Source organism: Chrysemys picta, chromosome 1 (assembly GCF_011386835.1).
Source record: "Chrysemys picta bellii isolate R12L10 chromosome 1, ASM1138683v2, whole genome shotgun sequence".
Taxonomy (NCBI): domain Eukaryota; kingdom Metazoa; phylum Chordata; order Testudines; family Emydidae; genus Chrysemys; species Chrysemys picta.
The window spans coordinates 234,749,583-234,768,154 of record NC_088791.1 but is presented as its reverse complement, the minus strand read 5'-3'; the positions used below and the strand labels follow the sequence as shown (position 1 = coordinate 234,768,154).

Sequence of the window (18,572 nt, the reverse complement as noted above, 5' to 3'; positions counted from 1 at the left end):
AATTCTTAACCTAGATATTATATCAGTGATGTTAAAGCATGACCTGCTTTTTTTCAAATTCTCCTAGAACAACTCCTACATTATTGGAGCCTGCTTTGTTCATTATAAATAATTCATCTGCAGTAATTAAGACTGCTTTGTATCTGTTATAGGACTTTCATTGAGAGTGTAGTCATATGGACAGCACTTAAAAAGAGATTTAAAAAAATAGAGAAGAAAGTGTTTATCCTAAGCTTATCACATATGAATATCTGCCAAATCTAAGCAACGCCTAAATCCCTGCTTCATAACTCTTCTTTGAAAAGAACGGAAAGATCTAGAAATGACTAGGAATTTAAAAAGAAAAAGAAAAAAGACTTTGTACTGAAATAAAGGTATTTTAAACAAAACAGCACAACTAAATAACCAATCCCATAGAGACACTATGGTTCGGTAACTCCCCTGACTTTCTCTATTCCTCATTGCTGTTCTTTTTGACATGGATTATCATTGTAGTGATCTCAATGGGATGTCCTGAAACAAACTGGGGGACATTAAAAACAACAAACTGTGTGTGTATGTGTGTTTACAATAGTTGCAAAAGAAATCCAAGTTTCCAAACTGTATTAAAGGGGCAGGCCGTAATTCTGGTTTCACTGACACTGAGATTATCCTGGTGGAACTCCATTGACTGCCGTGCACTTGCTCCTAATAGACACTGGTGTATATAAAGTCAGAGTCAAGCTTACGGTCTACATGGAGCCAAGCTAGGTACCTTCTGTTGCGTGGGAGAAAATCACAAGTTTACAGCTAGCATGTGGTACTTGAGAGAGCATTTGTTTTACAACATTTAGGACATTGAGTTAACTCTTTCTGACTGCTTCAGTTCAGACAGCAAGTTAAGGCTACCTGGATTGCCAGTCACATGGTTTTCTTCCAGGCTACAGAAAAGCCCACAAAGTCCATGTAGCTCAACAATGTAAAATAATTTCTGATGTTATGGGGAAAGAGGGAAGGAAGGAGCAGAAATAATTTTACCATATATATCATAATAGGGAATGGAATCCATCTCTTTTTAAACAGCCTACTTTCAACTTGATGATAATTTTAAAATTTCAAATAAAACAGTCGTGTCATCCTATTGTATGTGGCATCCTACTGAATTCTAGGCCAGGAGAGTGTCTGTGTAATACATAATCAGATCAAGATGTCTCTAAGGCACTGTGCTACATTAAGAGTGTCAACTCTTTCATAATTGGGCATTTCTGAGGTAGATTTCAATGGTAGAAATAATATGTAGTAGCTAATTCCTAAAGAAATGACTAATAGCTATAAAATGTCAAATTTCAAAAGTGTGATAAGGAGAAAGCACAATGTGTGTCAGTGGGTAAAGTTACACCCAACCCAGAGCTCTTAACTCATTGTGGGCATTGGCAGAGAATTCTCCATAGAGAAATTTCCATTTTTAAACAACAAAGGGTCTGAACTTCTCATGGGAAATTTGCCCGGAACTTATTGCAAAATGCTAAAGATGCACCTGTTTCCATGATCTCATGGAAAGGGCCACCTGCTTCAATACAGGAGGGGAAAAAACCCCACTGATGACACAGTCCTAGCTGTCACTTACTACCCCACACTGGAACCCATATGAGGTATCATCAAACCATTAAAACCCACATTCGATGGGGATCACATGCTGAAAGAAATCTTTCCTGAACCCCCTCTTCTGGCCTTCAAACAAACCCTCCAATGTCACCAAGCTCATTATCAAAAGTTAGCTTCCTACAGACCAAGACACACCGACTCAAAGTGGCACCAGACCCTGCCAGAACAACAGATGCAGAACCTGCAGACATATCTCCACTGCTACAATGATCAATACTCCCACAACACACCTTTCAAGATTCATGGGTCATACACATGCCTATCACAACATATGGTGTACCTCATCTAGTGCACTAAATACCCCAATAACAACTATGTTGGCGAAACAAGACAATCACTTCACTCTCGAATGAACTCACACAGAAAAATGATAAATGGCAAAAAAACCCTATCAAATGTGGGTGAACACTTTTCACAAAGTGATCACTCTATATCTGACCTCTCAGTCCTCATCCTCAAAGGACACCTGCAGAACAACTACAAAAGGTGACCCTGGGCACTTAAATTCATAACTTTGCTAGACACCAAAAAACTATGGACTCAACAGGGACACTGATTTTATGGTTCATTATAACAGTTTGTAACACACCACACTGCCTGCTACTCCTAATTATCTACTTCAACCACCTTATGCATACCAATCTAATTGTCAATTGCCCACTTCCTTTAAAGTGACTGCCTACCACATGTGTTATCCCATGGCATATGCTTAACAACCTGTCACTAGCTCAGACACTCTGATTTTCTTCCCCAGACCTGAAGAAGAGCTCTCTGTAGCTCAAAAGCTTGGACCTTGCACTAACAGAAGTTGGTCCAATAAAAAATATTACCTCATCTACCTTGTCTCTATGGCTAGGTCTACACAGCAACTAGACACTTGTGGCTGGTCTGTGCCAGCTGACTTGGGCTTGTGGGGTTCAGGCTGCGGAATTGTTTCATTGCTATGTAGACTTCGGGACTTGAGCTGGAGCCTGGGCTCTGGGACCCTCCCACATAACAGGGTCCCAGAGCTGGGCTCCAACCTGAGCCAAGACATTTATACAGCAATGGAAGGAGCTCTGCAGCCCAAGCCCCAAAAGCCAGAGTCAGCTGGCGCGGGCCAGCCGCAGGTTTTTCTTTGCTGTGTAGACATAGCTACAGTCAGTTAAAACAAACTGAGGACAAATTGCACCCCAGTGTAACTCCACCACCATTACATCAGGGCTAGATTTAGCCCATAAAGTTCAGAATCAAAGTGCAACCTGGGAAGCTTCTTACTGGCATAACCACATGAAAGACCTGGAGTCCATTCTAAAGGGATCAGCAAAAAGAAACCTGAAGCCAGATGCACCCCTCTGCTTCTATAGTCGGGGAAGCATGAATCTGTGGATCTAGGCTAAGGAGTGAGTTCTTGCTCTGTGGCTTCTCTTCAGGGTCCTGGGTCTGGGAATCCAGAAAGAAGGGAGGGATGCAGGGTTGAAGTGATGGCTATATCCCCACCAAAAACCTCAGGTGGGAAAATAAAATAGAGTCAGGGTAGTGGAGGGGAAGGACACAGCTCCTTTCTCACTGCTAAAAGCAGAAGGAAGCTTCCCCTCCCTACCCTGGCTTTGCTAAGCATCAGTTCCTTGCCTCCAGCTGGCCTGGTGAGGACTCCCCTTCCTGTTTTATAGTCTGCTGTAACCACTGCAGAACCTTTTGTGAATACCAGCATAAGATAAATGGTGCATCAGCGTTAACTAGCATAGGTCTCCTCCTAGACACCGTAAATCCCTCTCCCCACTACTCTCATGGTCTAGGGGTATCACAGTGGCCAATCAGGGGCCTATCAGCAGTGTGGAGGCACAGGGCCTCAGCATGAGGATATGCCTTGCTTCTTGTGGCCTCCACCAGATGTTCTTGGTGGTCTGTGAATTTTTGGGACAACCCCCTGCCAACGTGGGGGGCTTTTCCCATCCATCTCTGAGGAAGAATTGGGAGGAAATGTATGGAGTTTCCCAGCCTGCATGCAGCAATAATCTGTATATGGGGAGAATCGGGACCTGTGCCATGGCTGGAGATATCTGAATTACTTTCATAGCCTTCTGCTTGGGCTGTCTGAATCATTACCCAAGAGGAGGAGGAGGAAGAGAGCAGTGTGAGCAGTGCCCTGCAATCTCTTTTGAATTCCAAATGTATAGTATTTAATCAGGTTAGCAAGAGACTATGGAAAAGTCTTATTGGCTAGGATTTTCACAGAATAGTTATTTGAAAGATGGAACAAAGCAAGTGATAAAGACCTATGTGTTGAGAAAAAGAGACCCACACATGTTGTGGACTAGCTTGTAAAAAAAAAACCCTAATCAGAACACAACAAGGAATATCATAAATGTGAGCGAAACAGGTAAACCCTGAAAGTGTGAGAACTTTAGAATGTGAATCAAAATACGAGGCGAAAAAACTCTATTAGATTATAACCTGAAGTTGTGCCATTGTACAAACAGATATGATGCTTTATTTTAATAGCCTATACACAGTAATAGGATCACATGCAAAATAGTACTCACCCAGTCACTTCTATTTAAATGAAAAGCAGTTTTATGATAATTTTGGTTTCAAACTTTCTGCTTTAGAATATTTGAAGAAATATATTTTCATTATGATGAAAATACATAGTTTGAATTTTGCATTTTATATTGAATTTTATATTGTCTAGGACAGAAATAAAGGAACTATTTTAAGTCTTTTTGCCAGTGAAGTATTAAAAAGATGCTTCTATGCATGCATGTTATCAAAGTCCCTCTACATCACAATAAAACCAAAATTTATCATATAGACTGATTTCACAGAACAATTACTTTACAGCAGTGTTCTATGAGGTAAAAACCAGAAAGCTGAATTTCATTTGTTTAGTCTTATTTGCTTTTTTTGCTAATAAGGTTTATACTGTACAAACCCAGGTCATGTAATTCATTTGCAAATTCTATTCCTACCCATAGAGGGGAGTATTGTCTTTATCTGCATTTCTGAAGTGTCTATTTTTAATATGAGCAATGGACTTACATATGCTAACAAAGGAATCTCTTCTTCTGATGGTCTACATAGTGATTTCATAACTTTGTGAAGGCAGGAAAAAAGTTCAAGATTTTTTTACTGTTAATTTAAAAAAATCTAGTATATCTCATTATACCAGAAATAAAAGCACAAGGCAGCTATGTGAAAATACATTTGTGAAGCTCACTTGTTACATAAAGCTTTTGAAAAATGAGGACAGCAGATAAGAAATCTTTGTTCCTGCTAAAGAGAATCAAAACAGCTAAGTGAACTGGTTATTTTATATTTATTTTTATTTTTTGCAATTGGAATGGAGTATAAAGGAAGAGGGGCACTGGTAACCTTTCAGTGTTAAATCTCTATAACAGTGGTTCCCAAACTAGGGTTCGTGAACCCCTAGGGGTTCACGAAATGTTATAGGGGGTTCTAGGGAAAAAATTCCCTAATGGCGGACAGAGCTGTCTCTAGGGACCTCAGGCAGTACGGGGCCAGCAGCCCGGAGCCCCTGGACTTCCAAGAGCGAAGCAGATCAAAGCAAGCCTATCTATCACACTGAGGAGATTTAAACTTCAAGACTCCTTATAAGAAAAGGAAAGTGAGGTGGATATTTTTTGCTGTTTTTAAAATGAAATAGGCAGCTAATATTGTTTTTAAAATTATTATGAAGAACAAGTTTAAGCTTTGTTGTAACGTGCGTTGTTTGCCTGGACTGCTCAAGACCTGAATGCTTGTGTAGGAGGAACTCTTTGAGTTGACTTCTTAAATACCTTCCTGCTGTTTCACATCTGATATTCCTTGATGAAACATAGGAGCCTTGTCTTATAACAGACTTATTCAAAGTGATACAAGCTATGAAAGTGAGATCTTGGAGTGTTGTAGTTTTCATAATGTAATAAAAATACTGTAATGATAGATAATAATTAATAATAAATAGTATGTAATAAGCATGTCATAAAAACAAATTGTGTATTTCCAAGATCACTGCTTTTATAATTTATACTCAGGTAAAGGAGAAAATCCCTGGAAATATTCATTTTTAGGAGGGTGTTCGCGAGACTTGACATTTTCGTGAAAGGGGTTCACAGGTTGTTAAAGTTTGGGAACCACTGCTCTATAATGAAATTGTGGGAGCATTAGTCTGCATTTTTAGCTAAAATGTGTGCAAAAGTAATGTGTGTACCAGAACTGTGTTTTTAACCACAATTTAATTTCTGACCAGCTGTTCTTAGGAAATTATAATCATTTCAAAAACTGCATATCTATCCTTGTACAAATATGAAAATATGCAAATATCGGTATTGTTCATGGAGGCCACATAAAATTCAGTAATATGGAACATATATAACTTAAATATCCACTTGATGGCAGCATATCCACATTTGTTGATACCATTTACAGAATGGATACAATTATCAATGCTCAAAACATTTTATGTAACATTAAGATCAAATATATTGGTTGCAAATATAATGCTCAGGTACATTTTAGTTTATAATCTACCCTTTCATGAAATATTTTAATGCAAAGTAAGCATTTGTATATTGTATAGATGTTAGATATTACAATTAATTAATGGGGAGTTATGGGGCTCTTTTCAAGAATCCCCCAGTAAAGGCCAACTTTCTCTTTTGAAAAAAAAAAGAGCTCTTTCAGTCAAAAATCTTGGTTGTTTTTCTTTACATATTCATCACAGCAGGACCCATGCCAGATATTGTCAATTCACAGCTGTGGATTTCATTATATGGACCTGACTGTGGAAGTAATTAGCAGACCTGTACTTTAGAAAGACAGGGCCAGTGTTCAGTCAATAATTGGCTAGATTGAATCCCTTTTGTTCAATCAGTGTAGTTTGTTCTCATTTCAGTACAAGAAACTATATTTACATATGTGTTCATATTTATAAGAATGCCTGGCCAGTGCTTTGAAAGCTGTACAGATATTAAAACAAATAAATAAGCAAACAAAACAAAACCAAAACAATTTCAATAAGTCTGAAAATAATTTAATCACATGGATTTCTTCTCTCCCTCCCACTCCCATTGCTTCCCTTTCATTCACTCTCAAGGTTCAGTCAACTGCTTCCTTACCGCAGGACAAAACTGATTTTCCTAGGGACCCAATCCTGCAAAGTGTTGAAAAACTCCTAAGATGCTAAGCACTCTCAGCTCCCACTGATTCAATTCAGGGTCTGGCAGACCAAAGGGGAACCAGAGTCAAGAGCCCTTTGTCACCAGGGTCCTCCTGTTTAAACCAGGGAGCTATCAGCTCAAGCACCTCAGTTGCTCTCTCGCCTCATGTGATACCATCACAGTTCTGGAACAAGGTTGTGAACCAGGATCCATTAGTCAAAAACAAACAGCTTGGCTTACACTCAGAAGGAAAATCAGAGCGAAGTGTGGTATATAAAGTTTTTACTACAAGACATATCACCTAATAAACAGGCAATTGCATTCTGTACTAGCTGCAATTTCCAAGTGGTTTTTAGATGTATCTTAAAATAGAGTACAATCTATTCTGTAGATAATAAAAGCATGGAAGACTGTGTGGAGATCTGCCTCATAAATAAAGGGTCTTTCACAACAACCTTCTGGTTGAAGAAAGTGATAAAAAAAGCATTTCCTGGACATTCAGGAGAGCCAACAATAGCCTCAGGTTGCCAGTCATGTAGAACATAGCAAGCATACGCCTTCATGAAGGGTGGTTGATATAATCTATAATTCCATCTGGTTGTTTCCCCCATTCTGTAAGTCTTATCTGGATTCAGTGTCTATCAGTTAGCTCTCATCCATCAAATCATAGAATTGTAGGATGGAAGGGACCTCAAGAGGTCTTCTAGTCAAGTCCCCTGCACTCAAGGCAGGACTAAGTATTATCTAGACCATCCCTGACAGGTGTTTGTCTAACCTATTCCTAAAAATCCCCAATGACAGAGATTCCACAACCTCCCTAGGCTATTTATTCCAATGCTTAACCACCCTGACAGTTAGGAGGTTTTTCCTAATGTCAAACCTAAATCACCCTTGCTGCAATTTAAGCCCATTGCTTCTTGTCCTATCCTCAGAGGTTAAAGAGAACAATTTACCTCCCTCCTCCTTGTAACAACCTTTTATTTACCTGAAAACTGTTATCATGTCCCACATCAGTTTTCTCTTCTCGAGACTAAACAAACCCAGTCTTTTCCATTGTTTCTCATAGGTCATGTTTTCTAGACCCTTAATCATTTTTGTTGCTCTTCTTGGACTTTCTCCAATTTGTCCACATCTTTCCTGAAATGTGGTGCCGAGAACTGGACACAATATTCCACTTGAGGCCTAATCAGCACAGAGTAGAGCAGAAGAATTACTTCTCATGTCTTGCTTACAACACTCCCACAGGTGTTCTCAAACCCTTCAGGGGGCCGTGAGGTTATTACATGGGGAGAGGGGTCGCAAGCTGTCAGCCCCCATCCCAGACCCTGTTTCACCTCCAGCATTTATAATAGTGCTAAATATAAAAAAAGTGTTTTTAATTTATAAGGGGGAGTCGCACTCAGAGGCTAGCTGTGTGAAAAGGGGTCGCCAGTACAAAAGTTTGAGAACCACGGTGCTAATACATCCCAGAATGGTTTGCTTTTTTTGCAATTGATACATTGTTGACTCATATTTAGCTTGTGATCCACTATCACCCACTGAGCCCTTTCCACAGTACTCCTGCCTAGGCAGTTATTTCCCATTTTGTATGTGTGCAATTGATTATTTCTTCCTAAGTGGAGTACTTTGCATTTCTCCTTATTGAATTTCATCCTATTTACTTCAGACCATTTCTCCAGTTTGTCCAGATCATTTCCAATTTTAATCCTATCCTCTAAAGCACTTGCAACCCCTCCCAGCTTGGTATCATCCACAAACTTTATATGTGTACTCTCTATGTCATTATCTAAATGATTGATGAAGATATTGAACAGAACTGAACCCAGAACTGATCCCTGCAGAACCCCACTCGATATGCCCTTCCATCTTGACTATGACTCAGAAAGAAACTTTGTTTCTTCATCATTTGTTATAAAAGTTTCCCAAGACATAACAGATACTCACCTTATTCATCAGATATCTTTTTAGATCAAGGTTAAGTGGGTACTGCAGTGAATGTAGCAATTTATACATACCACAAAATGGCTTTCGTTATCATGTTTATCCACAAAAGCATCTAATGAGAGCATATTGCAGATTACTAAATCATATGGATCATTGTACTTACTTTGTGAAAGAAGAGCAGTAACAGAATCAGGTATCTGTCATGAATATAATGAAACAGTGTTATTCTGTTTTCTTTATTACATCTCTAATCTTTAGTATTCCCTGGAGGGATTTTCCCCCTCCCTGTGGTTCTGAGGAGACAATTTTCCCAGCTGTCCCTTAAAAATAAAACGAACACCAGTCCATACTCTACAGAGTCCAAACTCACCACTTTCCTAGGGTTTGGCTTCACTGGTTGGGGGGAGATGAAGAAATCAGTTCTAAGGTTAATTTTAAAAGTTTAGCTCAAACCTGTTCCCTGATTTTCCTCCTAAAGTTCCTTTCACAGACTGCTCTACCAATACCTAAAATCTGTCCCCTTGGAGAACCACACCCATGGCTTTTTTCCCTATGTGGTGTAATGAGTGAGCCAGCAAAGTCCACTTGACCCTTTCCAAGCAGGATCAATAGCTGCAAAAATGGGGGTGAGATGTGTTTCAAGCAAACACTGCCAGCCTAGTTTAACAAAGAATGGCAACTGGCCTTAAAGAGTGGGGAGGCAGTTTTGAAACCCTGTGCCTGCTACTTTCCAGTTTGGAGGCTGCTGGCCGGTATAAGAGGTTCCTGCCACCATCTGCACCGCCTTGGTGCAGGTGGCTGCCTTCCCATACTTGCATCTCTCATGGCTGGCAGCTGCAGGTGCCATTCTAGAAGGTGTTTTTGAAAGGGCAAGGCAGCAGGCACATACTTTCCAAGGAACCTTCAATTGCTTTTCTCACTCTTTAGCAGCAGCATTAGCTCCCTGCAGAGAGGGTATCTATTTGATAGCTTTCCTCAACTTCTGGTTGTCTTCTTTCCTCTCTAGCATACTCTGTGGCTCCTCCTCTCCCTTCTCAGTCAACCAGAGATAGGAAGTTGGGAATCTCTTGTAGCCTGACTGCTCCCTATGGCAGTGATGGCTCTCTCAGGACTTCCTGAACTCCTGGGTCCCAAGCACCTTCTGGAGCCCACTCTGAATGTAGGATGTGGATCTATATGGTCCCAAAGATCTGCCCTTAATTGCTCACTGCATCTGTGACTTGAAAATAGTTCATTCCCAGTACAGTGAAAACTGTTCAGCTACACAAAAGTATCTGCTGAATTTTAGCAAAGGATTAATGTTTAATTCTCAATGCTCAAAAGGTGAATTTTTCTCTCATGACTTTTCCTGACTTTGTGAAATCTTGCAGTTTGAATCACCATGTATGTATTTGTGTTAGTTGTAGAATATGTTTTGCTGGAATTTAACCCCCTAGAAACCTTCTGTAAGATGGGTTACAGCCTCTCTTTAGTTGCTTAACATTTGTGCAGCACTTTGAACAAGTAAAACACCATAAAACTACTAAGGATTAGGTGGTAACACAACAGCAGCTATTGCTGAAGTTTCTTACACACACTGGGTGAAATCTTTGCTCCATTGAAGGCATCCTTCCATTCTAAAGGGTTTGGGGTTTTTTTCAGTTGCTTACAACTTTGTCAAACTTTCACTTTTTGGACAGAAATGTTCCATGTCTGGTCAAGGCCCAACAGTTATTTTTATTTATCAAAAATTTGAGTAAAAATAATTCAGTGGGCTTTTGAGTACAAAGGCAGTAAAACAAAACAACCCCCCCCCCCCAAGCCACACGCTTGCTCTCGTAATATTTTTTAGAACTTTATTTTTAATAATTCCTGTGCCTCAGCACAACCAGGGAGAAGTTTTAGTTGGGGACAGTCCCTAGGTCAGACATGTGTTTTGTTGGACCTATTAAAATCTAATTTGAATGGACTGTATTCTAAAGGTTTAACAAAACCCTGTTCCATTCATGCACACAAAAGGCCTATTTTTCCTCTCCCTTACACAATTGTAAACCAGGAGTAACTCCATTGTAGTGAACTGTGTAAAATTGGTGTGTGTGAAAGGATATTCAAAAGTTCTTTAATAATGACCAACCAGTGTTCTACTAGCACTGTGCATGCATGCATATGTAAGCTGAGTGGAATATTTGTTCGTTGAAGGTGTGTGTCTGGAAGGAGACAGGACTTCAGATGTGTCCTGCTTCTTTCCAGGTGATGTTTGAAGGTGAAGACCAAGTATAAATTTGTCTGCCACTTCTGGGTATGGAACATCGGTGCATTCTGCACATTCCTGTCATCTTCTGTCCCTGCCCTACTTGCAATGCGTTTCCAGAAGCAAGTGTGGGTGTATCCCCACCAACTTCTCTACAGAATTGACAGCGATGGCTGCCATGCTGCTTTCTGTAGAAATAAATTGTTTTGAGTTACAAGTGCATTTTGTGAGCCAATCTTTTTTGGACCCTCATATTTTAGTGAAGAGCTAATATTTGAGGGCACCAGGACAATGCAAAACAATATGGTGAAAATGCATGATATTTCAAAGCCATTGCTCATCCATATTGCCCAGCCCTATTATGCACCAATAATATGTTGTAATGAATGGTATAAAGTACCCAGTAAAGGATAATGATTTTGTAACAGGTTGTTTATGACATCATCCATTAAGCATTTTAAAATTTAAAATGTACTAGCTATGCAATGTTATGAATAACACATCTGAGAATAAATTATTGGGATATTTCCGTGTATTGTTTAGGGACAGTCTGGCACAGAACTTTTGTACAAATACATAGAAGGTGCATAGCACCTCACACTGCATGTGAGGGTCAGGAATGGTTACAGTCCCTGGGTACAGGGACTTCTTCCTTCCTTGAACCCTTAGAGGTCCACATAGCCCCCAAGGGAGGAGATGAGACTATGGCCGTAATGGTGCCTTCCACCACTCAAACATTAGGGATAGCAGATTGCACCATGCACCACCCTAAAAGACAGAGCAGTTTGCGTACTGCCTGCTCGGATAAGGAAGCTTGGTGAGGGATTATGCCTGGCCCTGGGGCTGTACAGCTCCACATAGCCCCAATGTAAGGCTGTGCCCTAAAGGCACAATCAAACCCTTTGAAATTAAATTACATATAAATGTCACCTTTTAATTTAAAGAGATTTGGAGGATTTTAATTCCAATCAACTTCATTGAGTGGCTGGTATTTTCCTCTGAAACTGAAGGAAAGTACACATCCAGCAGCACTGATTTGACGCAGAAACCGTTAGTAGGAGGAACTGGAGAAGTTCTGTGCACTGGGCATTCAGGGCTCTACCCTGCAAGCTGCTGAGTGCTCTGGCCCTAATAGTGGTTTGCGGGTTCAGGGAGAGCGTGCTCAGCACCTTACAGGATCCAGGCCTCAAGTAGTTATTTTAAGGCCAGCACAAGAAGTCAGTTTCTAATATGAAATTCTCTTGCAGTTTCACTAAGTGGTGCCCAAGTTCTAATACCATACATGGATCAGAGTCCAATGTGTCTTTCCTTAAAAATATAGATATGTAGGGGTCATGTCGTCTCTTTTTTATTTAATGTAAATGTTATTTTAGAGGAGAGGTAGCATGTGCTACTGGATACAGCATTGTGCTTGAAGTGCAGGGAGCTGAGGTCTATTCCCAGCTCTGCCCCTGATCTCTGTTTTATAATGGATGAGTCCTTGGCACCCTGTGCCTCAGTTTCCCTATCTGTAGACATGGCAGAATTTGATTTTTTTTAAATAAGTCTGACAAAGATCAGTTTATTTTGAAGCATTTATTTTCCAATTTTAATTGATTTAAAATTTCACAGTTGTGGGAAATTATGGTGGGGTGTCACAAAACATGTGTGGGTGGGTGGAGGGAAGAAAATAATTAATGACCGTAGATGTTGCGATTCAAAAAGTTGAAGTTTGATAACTGTTAAAAACACAAATTGTCAACATAAATATCCTTAAATCAACCTCTAATAAGTTCTCAAGCAACATTTTTCTTACTATCTGGAAATTTCAATGGAAATATTTGTCAGTTTGTGTGTGTACCGTGAAATCAACTTCTACTGATAAAAATCTAATCCTGACAAGCCTACCTAGCTCTAAAATGGAAATAATGATACCTACCATCCTTTGAACTCTATAGATTAAAAGTATTCTAAATATAAAGACAGATGGGAACTGAAATAAGTCGATCGGGTATATTACAACATTTGGGGTAAGGTGCTGTCCTATGAACACATCAAAGAAATTTCATGTGTGGAAGTACTTGCTTGACATAGAGAACAAAACATGTGGAAGGGAGGCCACTTTTATTGTTATCCATCCCTGTGGCATGTTATTTTGAATTACTTTTTAAAAGGAAGAGAGAGAGAAGTACTGGACTGGAGCCTGGGTACAGCTACTGCCAAGACTGATGTCCTAGCAGCCAACCTCTGCATACATTAATTGCTTCTCTTGAATGACTATTCAGCTAGATCCACTCCTGCTGGTGCAGCAGATTGAAGTTGTAACCAAGTGGGATTTGCCCTTGCAGAAAGGCTGGCAGTGTTTGCATCTCTCTCCTTCTCTGAGGTAGCCACTGGGCTAAGAAGAGATCTAGTTCTAGGCTGCGTGGAAGGTGAGGCAAGACAAAGGTTAGGTGAGTCAGCAAGTCTGGACTGTGCCAGAGAGCTCTGGGTCCCTTGTAAGTTGGGAATGTGGCAGGCAACTTTCCCACTACTGCTCCTCCCACCCTGTAGACTTTAGGTCACTGGGACCCAACAGGTTTGGGTTAAATGTATGGAATTTGCCAAAACACAGGACTGACTACAGCTCACTTGCTGTAGATATTACAGTTACAATTACAGACCCAGATAGAGAGGTTTATTAGAAACAGAGTGAATATATGGGCCTGACCACTTATCAGGAGAACACATTTTATTGCCTATGGAGATGTGGTATGTTCTGTTGCTGTGGGTGCATGATTCTCTTTGGAGATAATAATGGTTCTATGTGTGATGGTTATAGAATTACAATTGCAGAACAGGTGGGGAAAAAATGCTTTTGTTGAAACTCACTCAGTACAACATCTAGCTTGACCCAGAGCCTGCAGAGGCTATATTGCTTCTGGAGTCTTGCATAGAAGCTATCTGGATTCTAACTGTGAAGAGATGCAAGAGAAAGAGGAAGGAGAGTTACCAAGAGAAGAAAGTCAATTTGTTGGAGGTTTGAGTCCAAAACTTGTGAGTATGGGAAAGCTGGGGTCCTTCTTATACAGGCCCCACTCCCACAAAGTACATCCATGCTTAATGTTCAAAATGTGCTTAAACATTTTGCTGGATGGGTTGATAGCTGTTGAAAGTAGCCGTACCCTCAAAACCATGTTACCGTCCCCTCTATTTTATTTTCTGGGTTTTGAGGGTTTTTTTTAACTTCCTTGCCTCAGGGCAGGTGACTCGAACCTCACCTATTGCTCTTCCTTCATCTTAGAAGCAGCATTTCCTGTCTGTGATTGGGAAATGGTGTATCATTTCTATCAAGCTGGATTTTCTCTCTCACTTTACTGCTGTTGTTACCTTTCCATCTCTATTATGTATAGGGCCCTACCAAATTTATGGTCCATTTTGGTCAATTTCATGGTCATAGGATTTTAAAAATCATAAATGTCATGATTTCTGCTATTTACATTTGAAATTTCACAGTGTTGTAATTGTAGGTGTCCTGAGCCAAAAAGGAGTTGTGATGGAGTCGCAAGGTCATTGTAGGTGGAGTTGTGGTACTGCTACCCTTACTTCTGTGGTGATTCTGGTGGCGGCGCTGCCTTCAGAGTATCTGGGGAATGGTGGCTGCTGGCAGAAAACCCAGCTCTGAAGGCAGAGCCGCTGCCAGCAGCAGCACAGAAGTAAGGATGGCATGGTATGGTATTGTCACCCTTACTTCTGTGCTGCTGCCTGCAGAGCTGGGCCCTCAGTCAGCAGCCACCACTCTTTGGCCACCCAGCTCTGCAGGTAACAGCACAGAGGGTGGCATGGTGTGGCACTGCCATCAGAGCTGGGTGCCCTGCTAACAGCTGGTGCTCTCCAGCTGCCCAGATCTGAAGGCAGCACTGCAGTAAGAGTAACAATACCACAACCCCCATAAAATGACCTTGTGAGCCCCTGCAACTTCCATTTGGGTCCGGACCCCCAGTTTGAGAAACGCTGGTCTCCCCCGTGAAATCTGTATAATATAGGGTAAAAGCACACAAAAGACCAGATTTCACGGGGGGAGACCAGAGTTCATGGTCTGTGACATGTTTTTCATGGCCATGAATTTGGTAGGGCCCTAATTATGTGTCCCCACTGTTTTCTGTCTTTTCTTCCCCTTGCACACCTGTTCCTCTTCTCCCCCACATTACCATTCTCCTCATCCTACACTGTCTCAGTCCTCTCACAGTACCAACGCAATGGATGGGTCAGAGAGTGTTAATCTTCTTTTATCCTAATCCCCTTGACCTCTCCACCTCCAAAAAGCTGTTGCAGAAACTACAGCTCTAGAACCTTCAGGCAGTGGTACATAGGCTGGTAGTGTGATTATTTCCCCAAAAACTAGTCAGATATATGGACCACTCTGGTAATGCACTAGCGTATTGTATTGAAGGGGGCTGGCTGAACAAAAGGCCATGCGTATGACTTTGTGAAGGCTAAAACTATAACGGTTAAAAAAAGAACTAGATAAATTCATGAAGGATAGGCCCATCAATGGCTATTATCCAAGGTGATCACAGATACAACCAGATGCTCTGAGTGTTGCTAGCCTCTGTTTGCCAGAAGCTGGGCTGGATGACACGGGATGGATCACTTGATGATCCCCTTTCTGTTCATTCTCTCTGAAGCATCTGGCACCCGCCACTGTCAGAAGACAGGATATGGGGCAAGATGGACCATTGGTCTGACCCAGTATGGGCATTCTTATCACTGCAGTACTTTATTCTCCCTGTGGAGAGAAGGCTATGTATCCAGAATAGGCACTTCAGCATGGTGATACGAAGCATTTAGTGCATAGTCAGGCAGTGTGGCTGCATGAACATGTTCTCATGACAGGAAAGTGTACTTTTGTATTTCAAGGAGCTATTTGCTCAGCCACAGATTTGATCTAAGGAAAGAGGTTTCTCACTGAGCTACCAGAGCTGTGCTCCACAGGCTTCAGCATGGTACAGAGATAAAAACATTGTGCCTCTGACCTACAGAATCTGAAAATGGAATGTCTGCATAACAGTCTTGAGTTTTATTCCAACGTAGGAGAGCATGTGGACATTCCTAATATGAAGCAGAGAGCTGAATCCTGCTTTTCTTACCCATATTTTTAAATACTTCTATTCTGGTAGCTTCTAAAGGGTTGGCTATAAATTTAATATCAAAACTGGTTTTCAGTGGAAATCTAGGTTTTTGCTTTAACTTGGTGAAAAATTGAAATTTTCCTCAGAAACCAAACATCCAAAACCCCAGATATTTTGATTTGGCTATGCTGCTGCAGTGCCTCCTGGGAATTGTCATTTAGCTGCAATTTAAAGACACAAACAGACCAAGGGCATGGGCTACAACATACTAGTTCTCTCACATGCAAATAGTACCAGTGATTTCATTGGGATTACTTACATAGATAAAGACTGCTCATCTGAATAAAAGTTAAAAGATCAAGCCCATGTCACAAGCACTTATCCATATTGTATATCACATCCCATGTAACCAGAGAATTGCTCTGATTTCACAGAAGTCCCCATGTAAAGTATGTTTATGTAAGCACTCAGATACCATAGTGAAGGGCCTCCATAGTGCTGAGTAAAATGAAGATTTTGTTTCTTTTTTCTTCTCACAGATTGACCATTTCTGCTGAATGCCCCATGCAGCTCGAAGACTTCCCCATGGATGCACATGCTTGCCCGCTAAAATTTGGAAGCTGTAAGTTCCTGTCACAATTAAGAATATTGAATATAGTTTTGATTTGGCTTGTCATTTTCAGCCAGTACAGTTTGTGTGCATCTTTCACTAGATATGGTTAATCTGATCCCACTCAATCTTCCCCCCGAGCTCTTAATCTCCAATAGATGGCAAACTATGTGTAGCACTGCTACTTTCCAGATCATGTATCCCTCTTGGCAACCTGTGTGTCACAAGGATGACAGGTAGTGGGGGTATTTTAACAATGTCTATTCAGTACTAGATGCAACCAAATCACTTTTTTAATAATTGTGGTTTTTACATGTATGGAAAAGTGGAACTTTCAGTGTCAACTGTGCTCTTACAGGGTTTACATATGTACTATTTGGTCATTTTCTATTGACTACAAATATACAGTACAGATATCTAGAGGTTAGCAAAACAGGAAAATCTGCCCATCTTGTCTTTGATAAATCTAGTCCTATATTTTATTACATGAACCTGCGTACATACACATATAAACATTATACATACACGCACACTACTGTTTGTATCTACAGACACACACATTATCCTCTAAATTGCATGTTGAAGTGCTGATTTTTCTTGATACCCTGAATCTGTAATCTACCATAATGCTGTCCTGCCAGCAGCTTACTTTAAAAATAACCTTAGGGGATTGTATGGCTATATTTAAATACAAAGCTCTTAATTAAAGTACAGACTAGGCTACTAGAGTAGACATTTTTTATTTCAGTAATCGAAACGCAGATTCCAGGTGCAACAAAAGTCTCCCAAGGCTTTTGAAGTTACCAGTCAGGGTTTTTATCGAGTCTCTGGAACAAGTTAACTCCCTCCCCCCATATCACTCCCCCCCATATCTTTTTTTCTAAACATTATATCAATGTAAATTCTCTAATCCTACCAAGATTAATCTTTGCTTTTATCTGCTGTATGTGTGCTTGTTTAATATTGGTTATGCATTGTCTTCTTGTGATCATGTGATAACAAGTAAAAAATACTATATACAGTAATGATTACCAAACTTAGTCACTTGATTTCCCTTCCCTTGAAGTGCAAAAAAGACTCAGTTTCATCTGTGTAGACCCAAATGTTTCTTACAGGGTCACTATAGGTTCAAGTGCATCAGTTGAGTGCAATGATGTTAACCTATGACAATATAATTTGAAGTCCTGTCACTCACTTGCATTACAAGATCCTAACTTAAAGGTTTAAGAGCAGACTATCGATTTCACTCCAAACTCATAAAATGTGATATGTGCATTCACATGAAAATAGGATTTGTGTGAGAGAAGCTAATTACATGCTGCAATACAAATTTGGAAAGAATTCCACCCTCTAAGTTATTCCCAACATCATGGTATCTAAACACCCCACAATCTTTCATGTATTTATCCTCATAATGCCCCTGTGAGGTAGGGAAGTGCTACTATCCCCATTGTACAGATGGGGAACTGAGGCATAGAATGTCAAAGTGACTTACCCAAGATAACCAAGGAAATTTGTGATAAAGCAGGGAATTGAACCTACATTTCTCAACTCTTAAACTAGTACCCTAACCACTGGACCATTCTTCCTCTCCCATTAAGGGTTTCAGATGTTTGCTAATGTTCTTTGATATAGTGACAGCTATGGCTTTTAAAGTGAAACCTGGTTAGCTATTAGTTCATAATGTAGAAGTATGCCATTGGGTAGATTTAAGGGCCTTACTGAATTTACAGTAAAGAATCCCTATGTGCATGCTGCAGAGTGTAAGAAGTACCTTTATACTGTAACAAGTATTTAGTTTAGCAGAGGCTCCAATTCAGCAAAGCATTTAAGCATATACTTAAAGATAAGCAAGTGCAGTGCTTAAGTGCTTTGCCAAAGCAGGTCCAATATGGTTCAGTTTACTTCCCCTC

The 18,572-nt window shown here is 40.4% G+C and overlaps 2 protein-coding genes across 4 annotated transcripts in view; one reads left to right on the top strand and one right to left on the bottom strand.

Annotated features, from left to right (window-relative positions):
* Positions 1-18,572, top strand: part of GABRA5 (gamma-aminobutyric acid type A receptor subunit alpha5) — an 81,628-nt gene that overhangs the window by 18,066 nt on the left and 44,990 nt on the right. For all 3 annotated transcript variants that reach the window (XM_042840836.2, XM_005283302.5, XM_005283301.5), the window contains exon 6: positions 16,589-16,671. In XM_042840836.2, the coding sequence (XP_042696770.1) occupies positions 16,589-16,671 (83 nt within the window). The remainder of the gene's footprint in view (positions 1-16,588; positions 16,672-18,572) is intronic.
* GABRB3 (gamma-aminobutyric acid type A receptor subunit beta3) overlaps positions 1-18,572 on the bottom strand; it is a 259,983-nt gene that overhangs the window by 211,984 nt on the left and 29,427 nt on the right. The gene's annotated exons all lie outside the window — the stretch shown is intronic.